General features: G+C 28.2%; 1 protein-coding gene across 3 annotated transcripts in view; it reads left to right on the top strand.

The window, feature by feature from the left end:
* The window catches only part of LOC135923870 (Golgi-specific brefeldin A-resistance guanine nucleotide exchange factor 1-like), a 34110-nt gene that overhangs the window by 7391 nt on the left and 864 nt on the right, over nucleotides 1–25855 (top strand). The window contains exons 4-36 of one of the 3 annotated variants that reach the window (XM_065458853.1): nucleotides 492–610; nucleotides 2241–2349; nucleotides 3321–3478; nucleotides 4494–4562; nucleotides 4774–4909; nucleotides 5148–5274; nucleotides 5529–5673; nucleotides 6691–6789; nucleotides 7341–7529; nucleotides 7768–8136; nucleotides 8290–8495; nucleotides 8833–8956; nucleotides 9299–9424; nucleotides 9521–9667; nucleotides 10342–10514; nucleotides 12094–12193; nucleotides 12307–12483; nucleotides 12691–13050; nucleotides 13444–13733; nucleotides 13879–14011; nucleotides 14057–14271; nucleotides 14392–14549; nucleotides 16435–16713; nucleotides 16768–16916; nucleotides 17150–17357; nucleotides 18159–18296; nucleotides 21513–21671; nucleotides 21804–21983; nucleotides 22229–22311; nucleotides 22433–22592; nucleotides 23485–23618; nucleotides 23730–24185; nucleotides 25369–25762. In XM_065458853.1, the coding sequence (XP_065314925.1) occupies nucleotides 492–610; nucleotides 2241–2349; nucleotides 3321–3478; nucleotides 4494–4562; nucleotides 4774–4909; nucleotides 5148–5274; nucleotides 5529–5673; nucleotides 6691–6789; nucleotides 7341–7529; nucleotides 7768–8136; nucleotides 8290–8495; nucleotides 8833–8956; nucleotides 9299–9424; nucleotides 9521–9667; nucleotides 10342–10514; nucleotides 12094–12193; nucleotides 12307–12483; nucleotides 12691–13050; nucleotides 13444–13733; nucleotides 13879–14011; nucleotides 14057–14271; nucleotides 14392–14549; nucleotides 16435–16713; nucleotides 16768–16916; nucleotides 17150–17357; nucleotides 18159–18296; nucleotides 21513–21671; nucleotides 21804–21983; nucleotides 22229–22311; nucleotides 22433–22592; nucleotides 23485–23618; nucleotides 23730–24185; nucleotides 25369–25762 (6069 nt within the window). Of the gene's footprint in view, nucleotides 1–491; nucleotides 611–2240; nucleotides 2350–3320; nucleotides 3479–4493; nucleotides 4563–4773; nucleotides 4910–5147; nucleotides 5275–5528; nucleotides 5674–6690; nucleotides 6790–7340; nucleotides 7530–7767; nucleotides 8137–8289; nucleotides 8496–8832; nucleotides 8957–9298; nucleotides 9425–9520; nucleotides 9668–10341; nucleotides 10515–12093; nucleotides 12194–12306; nucleotides 12484–12690; nucleotides 13051–13443; nucleotides 13734–13878; nucleotides 14272–14391; nucleotides 14550–16434; nucleotides 16714–16767; nucleotides 16917–17149; nucleotides 17358–18158; nucleotides 18297–21512; nucleotides 21672–21803; nucleotides 21984–22228; nucleotides 22312–22432; nucleotides 22593–23484; nucleotides 23619–23729; nucleotides 24186–25368; nucleotides 25763–25855 lie in introns of all 3 variants that reach the window. The other 2 variants (XM_065458852.1, XM_065458851.1) reach the window with 2 other exon arrangements.

The following is a 25855-nucleotide window of genomic DNA, read 5'->3' as shown; positions in this document are numbered from 1 at the left end:
TTATATTAAATAAAAAGGAAGATAATTTTAAAAAGGTACCTTTTTTTTGTGATAATAATATTGTTTAAGATTTTATTAAGCAGCTTTGCAATTAGGTAATTCAAAAAATAAACATTTTTAAGTTTATCAAAATTCTTATGTTTATAAATTAAATTATACAATATATATTATGATTTGATCTTATATGATAAATATTTGACAATAAATAATTTATAAAGTTCTTATTTACTGCATAGAATAAATTCACTTTACCTTTTGAAAACATATTTATGTTAACTTTAATGCACCTATTATATTTTAGTAACTATAGCTAGCATTACAAGTAAGGTAATTATGCTATGTAACTATTAACACTTTATCTTTTGGGCAAAGTAAATTCTTAATGTAACTTGTTACTTTTAAAAGTAACATAATATAGCTTAATATCTATATTAAATGTATTGGATATATTAAATTTTTTATTTTTAAAATATTTTATTATTTATTTTAAGATTTAAAGCAAAATAATATATCAGTCACTATTGATAAAATAGCTCATTCTTTGATACATGCTAGATTCATAGGAACTGATCCATCTGCCGATGAAGTTGTTCTTCAAAAAATTTTGCAAGTTAAATAAAAATTATATTTATTTGAAGATTTATACAGTTTATCGATTTCTTATTAACCAAACATTTATACATTATTACAAGTATAATTCCAGTATGTTATACCAGAACTTAAGCGAAAATTTGGAATCATATTATAATATAATTGGCGAAATTTAATTTATATTTGATTCAAATATAAATGATTTTACATTTTGAGCCAAGGTTTTTATGGGCTAGTAAAGATTGTATATAATAAATTCGGGTACAAGATTTGCTAAAACATTGTTCCAAAAGTTTAATGCTAAATTTCACAATTTTTTAAATTCGTTTTAAAGAAGGGATTCCTTATTTCGCCTACTTGAATTGCGCCAATTTATTATAGGGGCCAAGGCTAGGATTATATATTTTTTTAAATGAACATATATATATATATATCACCCAAAGAATTTTTTTCTATATAAACTATTTACCGACACAAGTTGTCTTTAGTATGAGTAGAGAATTTGCTATTTGCAGTAACAATACCTTTGCACAGGAGAAGGTGCTACTAGTGGAAATCGCCACAGTTTACAATTTTAAAAATTAGTTTTTATATAAAAAACAAACCCCAAATTATGCTTTATATATCATTTTAAAACTAATTTATGTATTGATTTATTTTATTAAATCCCTTTTGTTTTTTAAAATAATTTATTTTATTTACTTATTTTTTAATATACGCAAGATGGCGAATTTGACGAAAGCATTAAATAATAAAAAGGCAATATTTTGGCTCTAAACTTGATTTTTTGTTTTTACTCCTAAATACTAATACATCAAGATACAACTGTTTTTAATTATTGTTTTTCAAAATTTTCACCTTTTATAAAATTTTTAGATAAAAAAATTTGTAATCATTTTTTTAAACGTTTATTTTTACAAAATCAACTTGCATACTTCCTTCTATTCAATCTATTGTCTCAGTAAACTAGTAATTTTTTATATATAAGCAATAATCAAGCTTGGATTTTAGCCTTAAAATTTATTTTTTCTACAAAATTGTCTCAATATCATCCAGTGGTACCTATTAGCTCTGATGTGCATCTCTGCTAAAAACTCTTTGAATTCACCAATGAGAGTTATACTTTATAATTAAATAGGGTCATCTCATTCCACTTGAGAACAGATTAACGTGACATATATCAAATAAAATGAAATTTTTTATAATGATTAGGATTGTTATGAAGATTATTGTAAAATTGAATTTTTTGCTCTAGATTTATTAGTTCCGGAGATATGAGCCTTAAAATAACGCGATACGATTTTGAAATATCTATAAAATTAAGGATTACTCTAGATCTATTTTTGATGTTTTAATAGCTCTTGAACTCTTAAATTTTTTGGCTGCGACACGAATTTCTGTGTCCGATTTTTAAAAAAAGCTAACTCAATATTTTAGCTATAAAAATATTGCCTAAGTAAACCTCGAAATTTGGCTTATAGATGTCCAAACCCAGGTTTGCGTTAAATTTTTTTTATAAAATATTGAGTTCGAAATTTTAAAAATCAGCTAAAATCGAGCCATTTAACAACATTTAAAAAAAATGAATAGCGCTAACACCTCTTATTATATCTTATTTATATTTTTTTAATAAAAATAATTCACTATAGGTAATGCAAACTTTATTCTTTTCGCCCATGGGTCCCTTCTTAAGCGATCAATCTGTCTGCGGAATATTGCATAGTTTTTTCAGAATCGCTTTTGAAATGAGATTAGCGGGTTAGTTTTATCATTATTTATACATAATGTAACAATATTTAAAGTAGGACTTTTTAAAGGTAACGAAAGTCGCGTCGATATTTTATATAGTTAATTTTTTTTAAATTTCAAAATGGGTATTTATAAGAAAATTCTTTCACCTCTTCCTCTTGCTTTTATCTATTTGTCACCCTAAATTAGACTGGCAGATTAATTCTCAAATAGAAAAGATGGATATGCTAATTTATATTATGACTCAGGAGTTATTATATTTCATCATTTCCAATCCCTTCAAATTCAAAATGTCACTTGATCCTAGCAACCAACGCGGTTTCAATTTTTGTGACGATATTTCCGTAATCATGGATTAATATGGACTATTTTAAAATTCTTTTTAAAAAAATTTCTGCATCAGACTCAGACCTTATTACACTACTCTCCTCCCTATTTAAATTTTTTATCTTTTTATGACCACTTTTTTTATTAAACATAATTCTACAATTCCCTCCAGTTCTTCTATTGTTTTTTTAGGTCAGCTATGAATGTTTTTAAGGGGGGAGGGGAATTTTTTTAAAACTTTTCTCATAGGACATACAAATAAAGATTTTATTTACCCATTATAAAAAAAATATGTATATAAGGCTTTCAACAAGTTATTTACTTGTTCTTAAAGTGCGCGTCAAATAATAAATTAAGCGTATTTTCGATAGGATTAATTTAATATCTTATGAGAAATATAATAAAATTTTTCGGACGGGGCTGCTGAATTATAACTTGTGAGCATTAATTTATATTCTTCAAAAAAAAATTATATTTCGCCTTAGCAATCAATCATTAATCTTTTTCACTCTCTCTCTTGATACTCTATTTATATAGCCGGAGCACTGTTTCCTAAAATTATTTTATTCGGGGCAATCAGAGCTCTTGTTTATTTTTTAAAAAAAATATTTACTTAATCCTTAAAACTTTAAAAAAAAACTAAACAAAACAAGAATTATTGAGACATTATTCGGAGAATGCTTTGACTGAAATATTTTTGGAGATTTTGGATAGGCTAAAATACCTAGGTTATAACAAGACGAATCCTGTATCCTTTAAAAAGACTACAAACGCGGATATTAAGATACGCGACGCAAATGACAACTCTCTGGTATGAAAAATCTAATTTTTAGTGAAATTGTCATCTTTATAAATTATGAGTTTGCGTTTCGATAAAATTATATAAGAGAAATATTATTCGATTATATAAATGAGCAAATTTATTGCAAACCTTAGACAAATGAGCCAAATAAATAAATCATTAGGGCTTGTACAAATATTAAAAGTGAAAAGAATATTTTTAACCCTATAGCGGCTTTTAGGATTATAGGCTGATTAGAGTTATTGTTTTTGGTTTTATATAAACTTAATATATATGCTCAGTTTAAATATATATAGAGATCTGCAATGAGCGAGTTTTTAACCCGAAACTGCCCGCCCATTATTTAGATTTTTTTAACTTTCGCCTACCATCCCAAGATTTTTAAAAAAATTATTCGCCTACCTATTTGTCTAAATGTTTTGTTTACCTTGCCCGCCCAATGTTTTAAAATTATTTTTGCGTGAAACTTTTATTATTTATAGCGCAAGTTTAAAAAATTTTGAAAGACGTGATTATATCGGAATTGTACTTCCAACATATGACCTCCTGCACCAGAGTTCGAAACCTGGTGAAATACGTTCAAGAAAATTGGATTCTTCAAAATTTAAAAAAAAAATCACGCCATAAAAAGATCTAAGTTTTTAAATTTCTTGAAAACACCTGGTCCATCCATAAAACATATCCCCGAAGTTTTCTAAACCCCCAGCTACATATTCATTTATAAATGAATAAGAAAAATATATGAGTTTAAAAAAAATGTAAATTACAAATAAGTTTAATTTTTTTTAAAAAAAGAAGATATTTATCTCTAAATCTTTCAGGAAGAAAAAGAAAATCAGTGCACCACCAATTACTATATAGACCATGTTATACATTTATTTTTGTTTTGTTAATAAAATACTATATTGTGAATTCATACTTTCAAAATTCTTCCCAATACTTTGTTTTCCTTTTAAAAAAAAAACAAAAAATGAAATATAAATTCTTCCTTTTCCTTTTTTCTTATATTAATATAAATATCAAGACGCGCGAATTTATAGATGGTAATTGCGTATCCGCAAATAAGGATGATATAAGTAGAAATCATAGACAAGTTTATTATAAAAACATTTAATTTATTTTAATAAATTCTTTTGAAATTTTATTTTTCTTAATCCTGCTCACTGGAATCATTATATAACTTTCTGGTTTCTCGAAGAAATAAATGGAAAGAAAAGGAAAATAAATTATTAAAGAATGATTTACAAATATTTTATTCTCTCCCCCTCCCCTTCTCCTCCCTCTCTACTATTTTTCAAAAAAAGGTTTATATTGATAAGATATCTGACAGTGCTTACGACGAAGAAATTACTTCCTATTATTCTAATAATAATTCTGAGCCTAGCGAACAGTCGGATGAGCACATCAGAGATAAAGGGATGATCAAATTAACCACATCTGGTATTATATATAATACACTTATTTACTAGTAATTAAGTTAAAATAAATCATTAAAAAGCTCGACTAATCATTTATTTCCTTTTAAAGAAGGGTATAAATTTTTTTTATTAAACCAATGTTAAAAAAAATATATTAAAAATTAATAATTTTAAAAAGTATTATCGGTTATTTTAGTATTTTTTAAATTTAATTTATTTTTTTAGATAAATTATATTTTTTTAATACCAATTTTATGAAGAGTCCGAAAAGGCTGCAGATAATAAAGACGCCGATACTCTTCGCTGCAAAATGTATGGTTATGCTAGCGTCAATGAACTCATAAGATTTATCGTTAACTTGACGTCTCCCACATTGCAATCCGAAAAGTTTTAACACACACTATGATTTGTTGATTAACATCTAAAGGGAGAATAAATGAAAAGAAGGAAGAAAAGAGGAAAGCAAGAAAGATGATTAAATTCCTTTTTATTTATAATACTACCTTTTGTTAAACCTTAAAAAAATAAAAGTTTTAAAAGTGCAAACAAAATTATTTAAACATTTTAAAACAAATTAATTAAAAATAATCGAATATTTTATAGCTACCTTTTGAATTTTTTTAAAAATATTACATTCATAGGCAGCATAACGTTAATAGCGATATAAAAATCGTATATTCTCTAAATTTGTTGACCATTGCTTTCGAAACCAAGGCTGAATTATTGATGGAAAACGTATTTATACTTAGATTGGTCAGGGATAAGTTATGCCGCAATTTGATTGAAGTAAAAGAAATATTTATCATCATTTATCTTCTTCGTCTTGTTCAGTGCTCCTTTAATTTTCTCCTTTTTAACTCTCTTGCGTATCGCCACAAGGGCCCTGTCCAAATAAATTTTGAGTGTTAACAGTCAACAAGAAAAAAAATATAAAAAAGATGTATATATATCTTTACTTTTCACGGCCAAAAATGCCAATAAAAAACCTGTAAAAATACTATTATTGTTCCTTCTTGGGAACCCAGCTCAAAAATATTTAACCATATTTTTTTTTAATTAGAATTTTTACTGATAGTATAGCATATATATTAAATGTTTAATAAAATTTCAGGCTTCATTTGTTAATTTAATAATATATATTTTAAGTCATTTTTGCAATTTTATTCATATTTGTTATTACTTAAACCTTACAATTTACATAACCAGATGATAACAATAACCAATGTAAAGCGCGAATCGAAAGTATATATTTTTTAAAAAATATATAAGCTAAATACTACAACCGGATCATATTATAACAGACATTCTCTCGGACAAGGCTGGACTTGGATTTCGACAAAATTTTTAATTATATTTGTTTTCTAAATATTTTTTTTAAGGAATAACACCTAATTCTTATATTTTCCCTCGGCGCTTATAATGATTTTTATTAAATGTTTAATTTCGGACTTTATGTTAAATATATATAACTTTCGATTTAACATGCTTTCCATTCCTCTGTTAACAAATACGAAGATTTGAATATGAAATAAATAATACTTTATTAATGAAATTCATAAACAAAAAAAATTAATGAAATTCATAAACAAAAAAATATATTTTTTTGTAAGCTTGTTTTTGCTAAAAAAAAATTATGTTTATGAAATATCTTAGTTTTTTTTTGATCCGAGCACAGAGAATCCTTTAATGTCATTCTTTACCACCTTCGTTTAATTATTTAGAGTTTATCAAATAACAACACTTAATTCTTATTTTTATCCTGGGATTATATTTCCTTTTATATTTGTCCTACAAAAAAACTAGCTTCTAAAATCGGAAAAAATAACAATAATCGCTTCAACTCTTAGGCTCGCATTCTTTTTATTCAGATCATCCAGGAGGCATTTGAAATATCAAATGGAAGTAAAACTATATTATTATTTTTTATATTTATTAAATAAATTGTAAACCCTTTCTCAATGATAAATCATTACCTTTCTTTTTTAACAATGTTGTTAATAGAATCCGTTTATCTGCCAAAGTTGTATAGACATTAAATGTATTCCGCCTATCCCATAAAATATAATAATATAAATAAAACAACTATCCTATTTTGACAAACGAGATATATATAATATATATATACTATACTCTGTAATATTACCAATAAATTTATTATAATCATATTTCTTCAGAAGTTAATGGAAATTTGATAAATCTAAAAAGGGCTGTTCCAATTCATTCTTATTTCATGATATTTATGGGGGAAGGGTGTAACTAAGAAAATTTATTTTGTTTAATTACCTCTTGAATATTTAAATGATCTATATTCATATTTTGAGTTGATCAATAATTAGAAAAATGGGAAAACTGTTGAATCATATGTAATTTTTCTTAGTCACATAGTAATGAAGATAAAATTTATATAAAGAAATTACTATATTATTGCATACTCTTTTTTTATCCCTTAAAAGATGTTTTTCGGAAAAATCTTGGAAATTATAAGCCTGGAGGGCGTGCTGTACCAAAAGAAGGAATACATTTTGGATATACTCGTTCAATTTTTCAAAATACCCAATTTTTCCTCCGAACTTTATCTTAACTACGATTGTGACATATACGGCAGTGATATATTAGAGGATTGCACCAAATTTTTATCCAAAGTTTTAAAAGATTTTTTTTTTTTAAAAAAATAACCCCTTAATTATTCTATTTTTTATTTGTATGCGGTTTTTTATTATTCTTGTAGATACATTGATTATCAACTATAATATTCTTTTAAGGTTAACTTCTGGTCGATTTAAAATTACTCACCTCAAAGTTTGAAGTGTTAAGTTGATTTTTATTCATGATTTTATTTTCACGTGTATTTCCATTTACGGCTCCTGCGCTCGCCAAAAGAACGCATTTCCTATAACGGGCATATACAGTATCCATATCCTTTCCCTGGAAGCCTTATTCGCCATAATTGACGATATATCGTTCAGGTGCAAGGAGTTATTATCGGTCGTTAATGGACACCCCCATTCGCCGCTCAACGTGGGAGACAATGACAGCAAGGCATTGCCAACCGGCGAGACAGTAAATTATGACGTCAAATCGAGAGAAGATGGCGGCAAGGAATATTATACTAGCAGCGATTCTTCAAAAATACCTTCCGAAGATGATATCCTGGATTCGAATTATGAGACTAACGAAGCGGTCGATTACGTGGATATGGTACAAACGCGCGATTTTAGTCCCTTACAATGCATTAAGAACAAGAAAAAGGTTCTTTTTAAAAAAAAATTATATAGCTTAACAAAATTTTGATATGATTTTTCTGGTATGCAAATAAAAATCATACAAAGTTTGGTTTTTATGTGAATAGTCTGTTGGATAAAAGTTTGGAAATAAAATAAATCTATTTCTTGGATATATTAGATTTTAATAGCCGGCACCGAAAAGTTCAACTCAAAACCTTCCAAGGGTATCCAATATTTGAGAGAAAACGCATTTTTCAACGAAAGCGTCAACGAGGAAAGTCAAATCGCCCGTTTCTTGAGAGAGAATCCCGCTCTGGATAAAAAGATGGTGGGAGAATATCTTAGTAACCGCAAAAACCTGGAAACCCTGAAAGCTTTTGTTTAGTGAGTGACTTGGGGCATATAAATATTTTTTTTGGAGACGTTTTTTTTTATGAATAATGTTAACTTTAAAAAGGACTTGTTATAAATGGTTTAGTAATTAAGGGTAATAGGCATCTTAATCTTTAATAAGAACTAATGTTTTTACATGGTTTTAGTAAATTTTTCTTGCGCTTTAGCCAAGTTTATAAAAACATTAAATTAAACATTTAAATTATAAAAAGAATTAAAAGAAATAAAGAGAAAACGGAGAAGGGAAAAAGGAATGTAAATAAATGAAAAAAAGAAGGTATTTTAATAAAAATTTTTATTTGTTATATTTACATTATTTGCCTTTAAGTTCGTTCGATTTTGCGAATACTCGTATTGATGAGGCACTGAGAATGTATTTGGAAGCATTTCGACTGCCCGGTGAAGCCCCGCTCATTTCACTCATGTTAGAAAATTTCGCTCACCATTGGCATGTGTGTTAACAATTACGTTTTTTAAAAAAAATATTTAATCAATTTTATGAGATTTTAATCATGTTGCGATTTAAATTAAAATTACATTTTTATTATAACGAGCAATGTGATTTTCCCCCACAATTAATATAACTGTTGAAAATGTATTTACGTGAAAGGGAATTTGGGGTCCACGTTCTTTCAAAAAAGTATTACCCCTTTATTTGCCAAAGAAATCTAATTTTTAAATGATCGTTTTATGGAATTTATATGCAATTAATAGTGTATCAGTAATTACAAATGCAATAAATTAGTCATTTACAACTAATATCATATAATTCTGAATACTACAAAATTCCCAAGGTGAGTAATGGCGAACCATTTGCGAATGAAGATGGAGCTTTCGCTTTAGCATACGCTGTCATAATGCTTAATGTCGATCAACATCATCAAATCGTTAAGAAACAAATGAACCCCATGAATTCTGAGGTTTTTAAACAATTTTGAGTTAACTTTAGTAAAAAAAATAATATTCTGTTTGCTAAATAAAAAATTATTATTAATAATCAATTCATATTCAATTAGGATTTTATCAAAAATCTCTCCAAAGTCAACAATGGTAAAGATTTCGACAAAGAGATGTTAAGGGAGGTCTACGAGGCTATAAAATCAGATGAGATTATAATGCCGGCCGAACAAACCGGAATTGTCAAAGAAAACTACCTGTGGAAAGTTTTTTTTAAAAAAAAATTGATTTATATATCGTATCACTGGCATAGGCTTGAGAAAATAGAGAGAACATAAATGAGTTCAGACGTTTAGGCCAATTTTTGGCCGAAAACTATGACTTCGGCCTCGGGGTTTTTCTTAAAAAGATAGGAAGCTAATATAAATTAAAACTTTTTAATGTTAACGGATTTTCTCCGGCAAGCTCCCGAAGATTGAGCCTAATTAGCCAACATTTAACCATTGCCCAACTATAGTTCGGACGAATTAACAATAGGCTATTATTAGTATTGTTAAACGAATCGATTTTTAAAAACGACTAATCCACTATTTTAGATAAAAAATATTACGCAAATTTGAGATTTCGTTTATAGATGTCCAAACCTTTCAGCCACCTATGACCAAAATCTGCAGGGTTGCGTATGGCTAAAATATTGAGTAAGCCATTTTTAAAAATCTAGTCGCTAATATTTTTTTACTTATATTGATGTCTAATTGTGATAAATAATTTTTTTTCAGAATAAAAAGGAAGAAAGTGAGAGAAAGAAACAACAATACTAATTTTAATTAAGCCCAATTACGTCTTTAAAATGTAATTTTAACAAATATGCCACTGCTATTGCTATCGCTATCCATTATTTATAATTTCCTTTTTTTAATAAAAAAAAATTCGAATTTAGATACTTTTAAGGCGAAGTGAAACAACCCCTATTCATTATTTGGATTCTCAATCAACCACATGCGATTCCGAAATATTTGATATTTTATGGGGACCCGTTCTAGCCGCTTCTTCCTACATATTCGATAAGACGAAGGACGAAAATATTATCAATAAGATAATGGGGGCTTTTAAGTTTTTCTCATATTATATTACTATAGTACTGTAAAGTAGGCGCTATTCAGAAACGAACGAATAATGCACTATTCATATTTATGCGGATAATATATTTAAATTTATAGTTCGGTCCGGTTTTTTCTGACTAACGGGTCCAGCGTTCGGTCCAGTCCGGGCTGACCAAAGATCGATTAAGATCATATAAAAAATTTATTATATTAGCTCAATATTTAAAATATTAATTAATGCCATTTAACTATTGTAAAATATAAAATTTAAGTTGATAATGATATAATTACTCTCTGTATTCTACTACTCTCTAATTGCTAGCTATTGATTTCCTTTGTATGATTTTTTATAATTATTATATATCTTGTTCTCTTGCGTTTTTATCTATGAGATAAGAGAATGGAGATTTGATTTAGATTTTTTTGTAATATTTTATGGAAGCCATAGCTTTTTTGGCATTTTATCATAAATTTAATATGTGTTTCTTATTATAATAGGTATGTCATTAGTTATTTATGAGAGAAAGATTGTTTTATTAGCTCCTTCCTGGTCTTCGTTTTATTATGCTTTAATTTACTAAGCATCAACAAATAAAGAAGAGAAGTGTAAAAATAAATATTTTTTCTTATCAACAATCGCCTTGATGAAATTAGTATATAGGAACATTAACTTTATCGTGAATAGCTTATATTAGATGGGACTGGACGGGTTCTATGGTCTGGTCCCACCCGACTTAACAGTCTGACAGTCCTGTCTTAGAAAAGATCGGATAGCACCGAACCTCTTCAAATACTATTTCCATGTATACATAAAAAGTAACTAATTTAGTAGTCTTTGATTTCTTGATTTTTTTTTATTGGTTGCATGAGGATTTTAATTTTGCAAGCGATATAATTAATGCTAACATTAAATAATAACACAAAGGTGCATTTTTTTTAAAGTGAATAATTTTTGCTCCCTGTGATTTAATTTATAAAAAGCTTGACGTTTTTAAAATTAATACTTGGAAATTCTTTTAAATAGGGCTAAACTTTTTCAGGTGCATAAATAACTATTTATGAATTAATAAAATTCAAAACCCCCAAAAATATATAATCTTTTTTTTTTAAAAAAATGGTAAATTAAAAACTTATAAATGTCATCTAATATTTAGATTAATTTATGTTTCTAATATATAAAAATAAAATATAAACTTGCACAGTTAAATGTAACGAATAAGAATAATATTTATTTTTAATATATAAGTAGTGTTGTTAAACAGCTCGTTTTGAGCCGATTTTTAAAACGGCTAACTCAATATTCCATCCAGAAAAATATTATGCAAGCCTAAAGATTTTGCTCATAGAAGGAACAAAGGTCTAGACATATATTAACGAAATCTCGAGGCTTAGGCGTAATTTTTCTGGCTAAAACATTGAGTTAGCCGTTTTAGAAAATCGGTTCAAAATAAGTCTTTTAACAACACTATATATAAGTGATTTTTCAATTAAAATTTTCTGTGCGCTTAATTTTAAAATTTTGTAAGTTGTATGAAATTTATATCGTTGATTGACTTCTTTTTTTAACTTAATTTTTTTTATAAATTTAGAAAATGTGCGTCTATTGCGAATCACTTTGAATTGTCGGATGTTATGGACAAATTGATTATCACACTTTTCAAATTCACCAATATCACGAACACTAACGAAGTACTATCTATATACATTGATTTTCCAAAATCATTAAAAAGTTTATAAAGTAAAAAGGATAAGCCTTTTGATTAATTTATTCAATATTTAATCCCTTTATTTATTATTATAAGAACCCAGAAAATATTCCGGTCTTGTTGGGGAATTCTTACAAATCCCTTACAGCGTTAAAGACTTGCTTTTTGTTCGTTCGGTATCATGGGGATATTCTGAAAGAGGGTTGGAAATATTTTATCGATCTTATGTTTAACTTGCTCAAATTAGGCCTTCTCCCGGATGACCTTATGGAGGTATAATTATGCATCATTAAAAGTATGTTCATTAAATATATTATTATTTTGGCCACTTATAATTTATACTGTTAAATTTATAAATATGCTATAACAATCATAAATATGTTTGCACGATCATATTCGATTACTAAACGATATTCCACCTAATAAAATAGTTTAAATTTGTGCTCCGTTAAATATTTATTACATAAAATATCATTCCAGCTTGAAGACCACTTAGCTCCTAATGGCAAGACCCCTTTACTTTCTGCCTCTCGTCGCCGGCTCAGACTTTTAAACTCCTTTTCGGAACACTCATCCACTTTTTCCACCCAGCCTAATACCGGAACTGGCTTATTCAGTTCCTTTTATTCCTACCTCACGTCCGCCACTTCTAACACCGTAAACATTTCTACCGATTATGAAACGGAGCTTCGTTTATTGAATAATGGCAAAGAGATGTCGGCGAGGGATAAGACTGCTATAGACTCCGCCAAGCTTTGCATCGAAACGGAGTGCCGACCTGGAGACTTGGTGCTGGATAGTAAGTTTTTGAAGACCGAAAGTCTTAGAGAGCTTTTAAAGGTTAGAATTTTAAATAAATTTATCTTTAAACAGTTACCTACAACTCAATGGAGGTTACGTTTTGGTTGCTTCGACTTAGAGAGATCGTCAATATTTAGAACTTAAAATTATTATAATTAATGTTAAATATAAGAGTTGCGCACAAGTTTTAAACCTTTTTTAATCCATAGGGCGTGTCCCATACAAGATGTAGCATAATGGTACGCGTCTCGACATAGCATCATTGGGATGTGTCTCGCTCTATAAATAAAAGACGCAACGTATGTTGAGATCTCTCTCTGCAGCCTTAGTTTTTATATTTTTTTAGTAAAATTATTACAGCCAAGATATTATTCTTAATAATTTTTTATATCCCCGGTTACACCACCCCCATCCACACAAAAAATACCACAGACTCTCATGTACAGCACATCCTCCTCAGACCAATACACTTATGAGCAGGAACCTTCTGATTTCCATCTTAAAAATAGACCTGACCTCATTATGAGTCCCGATAAAGACCGTACAGAAAATTATGATACATTACCTTCTCCCTTTGGATCAACCAATATTCCTTCCAACGATAACTTGTCCATCGCGTTTAGAAATAGGATAAATACTCCTCATGCCGCGAATGAACCCGTTTCCGAGGATTATCTAGTTTTTAATTTGGAGCTCCTAGTTGGTATCATCATCCAAAATCGGTTATTAATTTATTTTTACTTCTTTGCAGGGTCAAGCAAACTGTAATTTTCATAATACAATTAGTACTTAGCTTGAATCTGCCAATTTTATTTCTTAACATCTTTAGGAAATTTTCTGTTTTTTAAACTTCAAAACAAACATTAGGGATAGAGTTCACCTTATATGGCCTTCCATTCGTTCCTATTTCTACGAGATAATCGTCAATCGTTCCACCTCACATTCATCCCCTAATTCTTCCCTCTATTGTCATTATTCCACTTTGAAGCAACATATATCGGTAACTAATAAGAATAATATCCATTCTCAACCTTCTTTTTACAAGTCGTCCTCTAAATTTAACAAATCCCATAAATCAATCTCTCCATCCTCTCCCGATACCGCTTCCCATATACCCTCAGTAGCGCCAATATGTCTTAGTGAAAGTAATAATGGAAAATTTACTAACTTGGGTTTGAATCCCGGTAATGGTAGTAATCTTCATACAGTATCCGGTACCAACAGTCGCAAAAGACCGTCTTCTTTCGTCAATTCCAAAAGGTTTCATCTATTTTAAGACTATAAATTATATTTATTTAAATTCCAAATATTTATAATATTAGCTCAAATTGCATTGGTTTTTTTAAATAAATAAATAATGTTATATTTTTTTAAAAAAAGGCGCCAAGTAACGCAAACTCCTAATGTGACCTTTTCTGAGTTTTTCTTGGAGCGGGCGGTAATCGGACTCTTGAGAATAGCTACACGACTGGCTAGAAAGGCAAATATAGTTTCAAGAGTAATTGGTTCTCTCAGAATTTTACTTCTTTTTTCGGAAGGTAAATGAATGCTTATATAGATGCAATTCGAATTTATTTATTAACAGTTTGGTTTAAATGAAAATATTAATGATAGTCATTTGGTAATGTAAAATTTATTCAAAATATTTTCTTTAAAATTTTAAAAAACTTTTTTATTATTGATTTTTAACTATTTAGTAAAATTATCGCCTTCAATCTCTTTTATTTAAAATCACTTTAAATTACATTTATTATATTTCTTTAAAGATACCTTTTTCTAAGGCATCATGGAATCATTAATTTTTAGATTAGATAAAGATAGGAGTTAGAACTTGAAGTTAAGAATTAATCTCGAAATTTCATCTAATGTATAATTTGATAATGGTATTAATTAGAGATCTGCAAAGTTAGGTCAGGCCCCTACCCGGCCCGAGTCCGGCCCGGCCCGAACCCTAATTCTATTTAAAATAATCGGATTCGGGGCGGGCCTAATATTTTTAAAAAAATTTCGGCCGGGTTGGGTCAGACCTTGGAAATTTTATTAAATATATCTAAATTTATCAATTTTATATTTAATTTTTTATGTAAAATAAAAATTTTTGATTTAATTTATTGAAACTAAACGCTATATAACATATGTCTTCTATTTTAAGTAATTATAAAAATTAATTTCTATATTTAAATAAATTCGGGTCTGGCCGGGCCGGTAATTTTTTTTAAAATAAATTTCGGGTTCGGGCCAGGCCGGCAAAACTTTTTTAAAAAAAATTTCGGGCCGGGCTTGAAAAATTAGGCCCGATGCAGATCACTAGATAATATTCTTATTCTTGTGTAAGATCTTTAAGATGATTTATAATGAATGATAATCATTTATCAATATAATAATAATGCACTCTGTTCCAATTGAACTGATGCCCCCTTTTTAAGCAATAAATCTGCCAATTCTAAAAGTAATTCAATATATTTAAATTATCATTGTTTTTTCAAATTTCATAAAATTCTAGCAACAGGGTCCAAAGTTATGCACATTCAAAGTAGGTCAAACAAAATCCGATCTTTCCAACATATAAAAATTAATTTTTATTAAACTTTGCAATTAAGCAGACTATAATAAAATAAAATCGTTTAAAAATGACTTGAGTTTAATTAAAAAAGAAAAGAAAAACATTATGGAGCCAAAAGGTTTTTGAAGGAATTTCGAAACAGAAATTGGTCTACCGCGCATTCTTTAATCGACTGATTGCAAGATGCTACATCAGCAAAAAAACGGTATGGTGATGGTAGAACACACACAGCTTGTACTATGGAAAATGTTAATTCTGCTAACACTTGTATTTGGCCAAGGCGATTGACTTCACATTTATAGAACAATTAGTCGAGTATCCTGAGAAACTGGTATTTCGCAAACTTTAGTACATTGAATCATTCATAAGTAACTGCAGCTGAAATGTTTAAAAAAGGAACTAGCCCAGGACCTATCCTTCATTTCATATGGTTCACGAATTAAAAGCTGTTTAGAGTAACTCCACCAGTAAATCTGCAAAATGATGCAGCCAATCTATTGCTAGTACACATTTGACTCAAATTAATTTCAAATGTTGATGTTATCATGTTTTTGTTAAATTGTAAAGTTTAATCAAAAATAAAAAATGAATTTTTACATGTTGGAAAATTCGAATTTTGTTTGTCCAACATTGAATACCCATAATTTTGGACCGTGTTGATAGAATATTTTATGAAATTAGCAGTTTAAAATTTTATTGAATTGATTTTAAAATTAACAGATATATTGATAAGACATATATGGGTATCAGTTCAATTGGAACACAGTGTATATTCATAAATTTTATTAACTTCAAAATACTTGTAAAAATGTTAATATGATATTCACAAGATATTTTATTATCAAATCGATTTCCCTTAGCCAACACTGCTCGTTCTCATTCTTCCGCCCTTCCCTCTCACCATAGTTCCCCCAATCTATCGAATCCGCTCACAAACATAGACTTTTTCGAAAGGAGGCTCAGCCTGGCCTGCGCATTTGGGCTCTCCGAACTTATGACATCTGCTCCGGCCCTCAAAACAAGAGATTGGGCCGTCGTTTTGGCATGTCTTGAAAGGGTAGGCACCGGGGCAACGCTCGTGAACGTTAAGGAGGTAGCCAATGAAAATGGAACAATTGGTGGTGAAGAAATAGTAGAAGGTAGATACGTTGGTATTTATAAAAAATTAAGAAATATTATATTTTACCATTTAGAACAATTATCAGCGCCAATTGATATTAAAGATGTTGCTTACACATCGGATAGCGAAATATTTATCAATGCTGAACATATGGGAACCTCTCGTGATCTTATGAATAAGGATACTCGAAATTTTTCTGATGGGTGGCTCTTCGTTGATAAAGTAATATAAATTTGATTTAAAATAAATAATTGATAAGGGGCATGGAAGAAATAAGTATAAAAATTTAATTCCTCCGTCAATCTTATTACATCCTTAATTAATTAAATATCTCATTGACGTGGATGAGGGGCAAGTAAGTTTAAGTACACTAAGTACGTCTAAAATGTTTGTTTGAAAAAAAATGGCTATGCTACTTTTATAATATAACAAATAATTTTACAATTGTAAAAAAGGTTAAGGAATTCGAAACAAATGATGAAAATCTTCATTTCCAACAAAACAACGTGTATCAAGATAGCAAAGTAAGCCTTAAGCCGCATAACCCTTTCTCTTTCGTCAAATGCTGCGACATTTTGTCATTTTTGACCGCGCATTTAACGCTAAACAATTTTTTCCTCGTTCAATACACGCTATTAGTTTTCGTGGAAGCATTTGTCAAAGGTTTTTAAAATTCATTTTAAATATTCTACAAAATAATACGTAGGAAAAAAATTTATTTAAAATTTATTATTGATTAATATATTATAATTATTTTTATTGTTTAAAAATTAAATAACAGAAATTGATTAATAAATACACTATATAATTGATTTTCAATAATTATTTTTTTAAAATAATAATAATAGAATATATATTAAAAAAAATTTCAGCTATTATTTTAGGGTTATGATATATGACGTTAATCAACTTTCTAAACAACTCCAAAATTTATTAAAATGCAATAAACTCATTTATTTTTTTATATTAACGGAATCACGTTGTCTTATCCGATCTATAAATCATCTCGGAACCACCTAGTTGTAGGAAAAACATGATCCTTGCTGGATTCGAACCCAGAACTATAGGATTATGATACATTCACTGAACAGACTAGGCCACAGGCGTTACTCGAATCAAATTTTTTTTAGTATAAGGATAAAATTACAACTGTCTAATATTTTATTAAAACACATGAAAAAAATCAATAACGTATTATTTTAGGCTCACAAATTCGACAACATTATTATTAATCTTTAATTTTTCATTTTAAGTGGGGAAAAAAATAGGTCTCAATGATGGTATGTTGAGTAAGACAAGTCATCAACCCATTTTATAGGCCTGATTTGGGCTTTACAATATTTTACCATTCATAGTGTCAAAAAAATATTTAAGTTAAGACAAGTTGATAAGTTGAATATTCAAAATACATACTAATTAACGGTTAATTCCATTTTTGCCAAAAATAAAATAATTTTATTATAGGAAAAAAGTTGAACGACAAAAAATACCAAAGCAAAAGCTCATACTACGGTGACCAAAAATCTTTTTCCCTGATTCACTTTACCGTAACAGAATATTTGTTTTCCTGCCGTCCTTCGACAGCTAACGGGCCAGAAAACAGTGATTATTTATGATTCCATATCGTGATTTAATTATTATTTTGTTAAATAACAGTAGTAGTTATATAAATTGCGTATTATATAGCACCTGCAGAGTTGTTCCTAAATTTGGCAATTTTGCCGGATTTATGATCCTGTCTTAAATTGAGGATCGTGCTCGAGATCATTTTGTTTAAAATTTGATACCGATCCTTTAAAAAATTGGTTTTTTACTTTAAAAAAAGCAATAAATAAAATAAAAATTTTGTAAATTAATTAAAAATATTATTATTTAAAAAAATATCTATCTACACATATTTTATAATTCTCCGCCATATTTTGTATTTCATAAATTCTATCGAGAATATTTACGAGATTTAAAGCCTACAGGTTTTATTTAATTATGCATAATATAAATTAATTCTAAGTTTAATAATGTCCATTACCTACTACTGATGTGACAGATATAAGTGAGAATCTTTTACCTTTTCATAATCTTCGTTTACTTTATATTAAACGGATGGAAGTAACTACGCCATGAAAACTGCGACATGCTCTTATACAAGAAGAACATATCTTCTTCAAAGGTTAGTAGTTCAAACCTCAAAAGGCATTTTAATTAATTACTTCTTTTAAATTTTTTTATTTGTTGATCGCAATTTCAACATATTTATTAATAGATACTATAGTGAATTCATAAATGAATTGCCAAATACATAAATTAATTCTCTACAAAAACAAATAAATCTCTGCATAACCAAGGTGGTTGCAAATCCAAACATAAAAATCTAAACATACCAGCAATATCACAAAAAACAGCTGACAAGCTATGGAATTTATTATTGACAGCTTCCAACACTGTCACTGGTTGATGTCCCTCATTTGAGAAAATGATTAAAACATTTTTTACAACTACAGAAATTATATGTCAAACTCTGAGAAACTAAATATCTATTGCCTTTACAGATATGACCATAAATTTTATAAGATATTTATTTGAAGTCTCATACATATACACCACTGCTGATTAATAGAGTGGTCATCAAATGCATATTTATTTTAGGGACCATAAATTTTATAAGAAATTTATTTGAAGTCTCATACATATGCACCACTGCTGATTGATAGAGTGGTCATCAAATACATATTTATTTTAGGGTTTTATTAGAATTACTGCCCATTGTGGACCCATTAACCCTCAAGAGAAGATCAGTAGCTTTGGCACTGAGGCGCATAATTGGAAAGCAAATGTATGATGTTTTGGCTAAGGAAATTACGGATAATCACAAGACTTATAAAATACATAAGGTGGTGAAGATGGTGGACAATGGAACCAAGTTTGTCAAGGCTTTTAAGTAATATTTTTATAGAGTTTTAAAATAAAGAAGATAGTGTGGATTTGTAATTAATAAATTTGGATGACATAATATCTGTTGATGACCCAAATAATCCTATTATTAGCCTAAAACATCAACATTGTTGTCATGATCTGAACCTTATTGCAACCACAAATGCGGAGAAGGAAGAAAATGATATCAATTTTAATGTAATATCAAAATCAACATTTGCTAAATGTTTTGCTTTAATTAACAAACAAAATATATCCCATAAAATAGCTGATATACTATTGTAGAAATTGGGAAGATATCTTATAGCTACCAACATGACCCAATGGAACTCCTACTTTCAGTCAATGAAATTAATGGACAAGATGCTCTCGGAAAAGTTTTCAGAAGTAGAAGAAGTTTGTGAACAAATTGGATTCATAATGAGGGATGTTTCATTATCAAATAATATACATCAGTGATACAATAATATTTTCATTTAAATTACTATGTAAATATTATGGTTATACCTTTGCAACATCATTAAAATTCTTAATAGGAGGATATGGACTAGTGATATCTAACCCCTGTTCTCACCATTCTAATAAATTAAGGAAATTTTGTTGCTTGCGGTATTGCCAGCCCCTTGTAGAGTGTGTTCTTAGAGGTGTTGATAAAAGGTAATAAATTTTTATGCAATCATTTTATATTGGGAGATATCATAGATCTTCAAAATTTATTAAAAAATGTAATGATCTTGGCAAACTTAGTAAAATTACCAGGACTAATAAGCCTCTGATATCTGATAAAATTTTAATAAGCCAGCCTAGGTATAAAAAGTTAATCGATTTTTTGAATTTATAGCTAATATTTTTATTAATATTTTTTGTAAATAAAATATAATATGCTTATTTCCGTATATTAAGTTTAAATATAATATTAAATTTAATCAGTATTTATGATATGACCCAAATATAAATACATACAGATAATGGGTCAGGCCTGACTTAAAATTTGAAAGGGGTTAGTGCAGATATCTGATATATATGAAAGAACACTTATTTAATAATAAATAAATTATCAATTCTTTATATAGATTCTCTTCACTGTATGATAACAGTAACAAATTAAAAGTAATAATTCACCCAAAATTTAAAAAAAATGTCTTATATTAATCTGCCACAAATCTGTGGGTAAGAAAAAGGTTAATTGCCCATTTTGAAAATCTGCAGGATCAACCACATGCAGATGCTTCAAATGAATGTATAGATGGAATAGATACCTTTTTGGAAGTTCTTACCAAAGTGCGCCTTCCATTAATAATTTTATTTTTATTCAAATGATGATTCAATTAATATTTTTAATGTTTATAAATTGAAAAAATTAATATTTTTTGAATATAGCACACCTTTGCCATCAAACGCTTCCGTGTAGCGCTTGTTTAGTAAAGCTAAACATGTGTTTAATTATAGACCGGATGTTTACATGATAATAACTTATAAAAATTTTTATTATTAAGGCTAATTTTAATTAGAAATAAATATATTCTAATTGTTAAATTATAATTACAATAAATTTACATCATATTTAATTAATTTCAATATTAGTAATTTTGCATCTATCAAAAATTTCCTTCAGAAATTTAAATAAGGAAAGGATCGTTCGCGATCCTTTTTTTTAAAAAAAGTTTGAAAAGATCTTGATCGAGATTCGATCTTTTAAATGGATTAATTAACAAGCCTGTCACCCTGTATGCTTCAAATTTTTTATTTAAATGAGTTTTATTATAGCATTAATTTGTCTATTTTGCTCAAAATTGTTTTTTAAAACTATTCATTGCAAATTGAATTTTTATTTATTATATTTATAATTACTTAAGGCATGTTAATCCATAAAAACTTAAAAATAATTAGTAAAAGGCTATAACGAAAATAGGGAAGCGTCTTTGCTCGAAAAGCCAACCGGAATTTTAGAGTTATATAAGAATCGCAAAGAAGCGATTAATAAAACCGCCGTTAACAAATATAATAATGTAGCCTCCGTTGATGTCATTTCTCCTCGCGGTGAGAAAGGTAACTTATTTTACTTAATCTATTGCTAAAAATCAACAAAAGTAAGAATCAAATTATTTTTATATTAGAATTAGAAAGAATTAATCACAAAAAAAACTTTAAAATTTATCTCATTTATAATTTTATATCAAGACTATACCCACCCCGCATCTACTATTACACCCATTGCTGATCATCAATCTTTTGGTAATACTAACCCAGAACCGCTAATAGATTCAGAAACAGTTACAGGATGGAGTTCTGATAACGATGAAGCTAGCGAAGAGTGTTCACAAGATGAGAGTTTGACATCCTCTTTTTCATTTAATGATAGTAAATATTATTTTTTTAAACCATCCAGGTATTTCGCCATGTAAGAAATATATTTTACTACATAAAAATCATTTAACATAGATATTTTGCATTAATGTTAAGGAATGGAGAGGGGCCCTAAGGATTGGTGACTCTAACATAATTTAAATATATTTCGTTATTACCTTAATGATATGATTTTTTTTTAAACTAAGGAGTAATTTATTAACCCTAATTTTACTATATTTAAAAAAATTGTGAATTAGAACCCAATAGAAAAGCCACCAAAGATGGATTATGTGTAGATAAAAATGCCTCAACTGAAAATTATAGCGATGCATTTTATCAGGTATATTTATTTTGATAGTTAAATCAGAAGATTATATTAAATATATTTTATTAGCCTTTGGTAACAAAATATTAGCATAAAAAAATTCAATTTTATTATATTATGCAAAACTACAATTAAGCTTTTAGAGATGATATTCACTATGAGGGCTACAGCAATCGAGATACTTTATCCGTCCATGATTACTAACCAATGTAAGGAAGAAAAAGAGAATAAATATGTCAAAGATAATTGGATACGAGAATTCATTTGGCCAATGGTTTGGAAACCTTTATTCAAGGGTATGTACCGATTTTATGAGTATGTACAATTAATTATTTAGATTTTCAGAACTACGATGTTTTTACCAGTTTGATTATCATATATTCTATATAAAAATCGATTTTTTAATTGTAGAACATTTTTAAATTATAAAATAATATAATTAAATGAGAATTACATTTTGTATGTCCAGCATCTACATGGAATATCTGGAAGCAAACCCTCTTAAAAACCTATACCCCTAAGATGATATTTACTTTTTTAATTACAAGTTTTGAATTATGGTAATCCCTTCATATATTTTACAACGAATAACTTAAATTATCAATACTCTACTACAACCTATCAAAAAATTATGTGTGAAAGAATAATTTTTTAAAATATGAATTAAATTAATTTTCATTTACAATGAATGCATAATGAACTTACAGAATGTCTAACCCTTTTAAATTTAAAAATATAGTAGAATATTATCCAGAAATAATTTTTATTTTAAAAATAGTGACTGATTGATATAGATATTTGATCGAGGTTTAGCAATATATGTATATTATAATAGGTCTATAAAAGTATTAGATAAATTTACAGAAATATATTTTGCCTATTTCATCTAAAAATTTAATTGATAACTCGCCTCCCCCCCAGTATTGTTAAACGGTCCAATTAAGATTTTAGACAAAATATTATAAACCTAGAGATTTTGCTGATAGACGATAGAAAGGTTTCAACCTCTATTTAAAAAATCTTGAGGCTTACATAATATTATTTTGGCTAAAATCTTAATCGGATCTTTAAGAATCGACCTAAATCAGGTCGTCTACATCCAAATTTAAAAGCAAAATGCTTCTTATTCACGTAGACGCAGAATCTATCATGAATTTTTATACAATTTTAACCTTTATAAATTATTAGGCATATGTAGATTATGTTGTGATAAAAGAAGGCACGTTCGAATGACTTCTTTAACTTATCTTCAAAGAGCACTTTTAGCCAATGATTTACAAGATCATTTAACTAGGATTGAATGGGAGGATTGTTTTAATCAGGTGTGCAACTTATTTATTTCACATATACTAAAGTAAGCTCTATTAACTATACTTTTGAATCTTATATTTTGAATTTAATTAACCCCACCCCCATCCGATTGTGTCTCAAAGATTCTTTTCCCGCTTATGAGCAAATTTTTAAATGGCGTCCCTTTTACCATATCCTCTCTTCAGTCTTCCACTCAGCCCCAACCTAAGACTATTTCAGTCGGTAAAAAAACAAACAAGATTCCTAAAACCCGTTTTAAACGCCACAATACTCATCACTTGGGAAGCATTAGCGGTTCTTGGTTGAAATCTGAAGAAAGTAAACACAGAGCTTGCACTCTCCTGTGCAAAGTGTATTTGCAAAGACTGAATACTTTATTCATTCCAGCTCTTTCCCCTTCCGGCCATGATGAAACATTTGCCCGAGTTTGGCTAACTATACTCGACTACATGGACAAATTTATGCATTCTTCTTTTCACGCTCACTCTACCGGTCATAACATAAATAGCGTGGGTAAGGAGGCGATTAGTCAACATAATTATAATGCCGAAGGAGGTTCGGCTACTTCGGATATGCTGGTATTTTATATATCAAATTTTAGATTAATTTTTTAAAGTTCATATAATAAACAGTTAACCTTATTTACAATCCAATAACATATTAACTCATTAATGGTGACATTTTTCAGCCAATGAAAATTTTTCAAATGTTATTTATTATAGTCTTATTAAGATTCTAATAGAAAAACTGATCTCCTAAATAGGAACCGTTGCATATCTCCAAGGTTGACCATCAAAGGAAAATAAGCTAATTTGCATGTACAGGAAAAAATGATGTATAAAATTTTAAATATTTTTTGTATTTCCTAAAACAATGGATGACATGTGTTACATAGACCTTGTTTGGCCATGACAAACGTTATACAATCGCCCTTTTCTATCAGTAATAGTTGTTATATAATGTCAGCAAACTTAGGTGGTTTCAGTTAAATAGAAAAGCTGACTGGGGGCTCTGTAATGCCGTTCTTCTTACTGGAAATTTTTTATAAGTGTTGTAAGTAATGACTCTTAAGTTCAGAATTAACTAATCGATAATTTTAAAGAATCTTCTGCATTTTTTCAAATTGACTGCAATCTTTAATTATATCAAGGAAATTCAAAAAAATTTTCTTGAAAAATCTAAGACGTTTTAAATGAAACAAGGTTATAGAAGCATTAAGATAAGTATCCAGAAAAGCTTAAATAATTCTTGAATATTAGTTTTCCCTAATAATATTAGAAAGTTGGCATTAATATAAACATGATTAAAAATGAAACATTTATTGATGATGATATATAATCATTTTTCTAAAAAATAATAAGATCATATACCAATTTTATCTTAAAATTATACTGTTATTTAATCAACATTGCATATATGGGGAAATTAAAAATTATTTGATCTAAATTCTAGCCCATAAGATGGACCAAATTAAATATAATAGAAGACATCTATTTAAGAAAATTTATATTAATTGCATTAAAAATAAATAAATTCTTTGGTAATAAGGATGAGAACAGTCGGCATTTTAAACGAAATTCATTAGCATCATAAAAAAATAAATGTTTGCTATAAAAAGCACATTTTAAATCATTTCAATACAAAAAAATATTAAAAAAAAAATAAATATAACATATATTAAATGTTGGCCATTATTCGGTACCTTGTTTATCATAAAAAATAATTTAATACCAATATAATTTTTTGATGAATATTTCGTAGGTAGAAGCGATTCCAGAGTCACTTAAAAATATGCTTTTAGTCATGGATACCTCAGGAATTTTCCAACAAGATCCCACATTAAAACAGCTTACTTGGGAGCGTATCAATAAATTCCTACCCAAAGTTTTACTTGAAATACGATTGCAACAAGAACATATAACCAGTGGAAACGCAAATATTACTCCGACTAATAGTTTTGATAATTCCAAAATCAATGAAATACATGATCCAATTAAACAAAATGAAAGTATAAAAATTTTAGACAATTATAACGAAAATTCCTCGGAGATCGGCGGGATAGTTAGACACAAAGATGCCTCCGAAATTTACGACCTAACTAATTTACAGAATAAGGAAGATCTACAACAACATTTTGAAGATCTTAATTTAACAAGTAATTTATATTATACTTTTTAGAGACATTCAAATTTGTTTGCCTAAGTTTTATTTTATTAATTATTATATTTTCCAATGATGTCTTATATTT

The sequence above is a fragment of the Gordionus sp. m RMFG-2023 genome, chromosome 2, assembly GCF_954871325.1.
Source record: "Gordionus sp. m RMFG-2023 chromosome 2, tfGorSpeb1-WG-v2, whole genome shotgun sequence".
Taxonomy (NCBI): Eukaryota; Metazoa; Nematomorpha; class Gordioida; order Chordodea; family Parachordodidae; genus Gordionus; species Gordionus sp. m RMFG-2023.
Note: the sequence above shows the minus strand (reverse complement) of the source record. Positions and strands in the feature narration are given on the sequence as shown.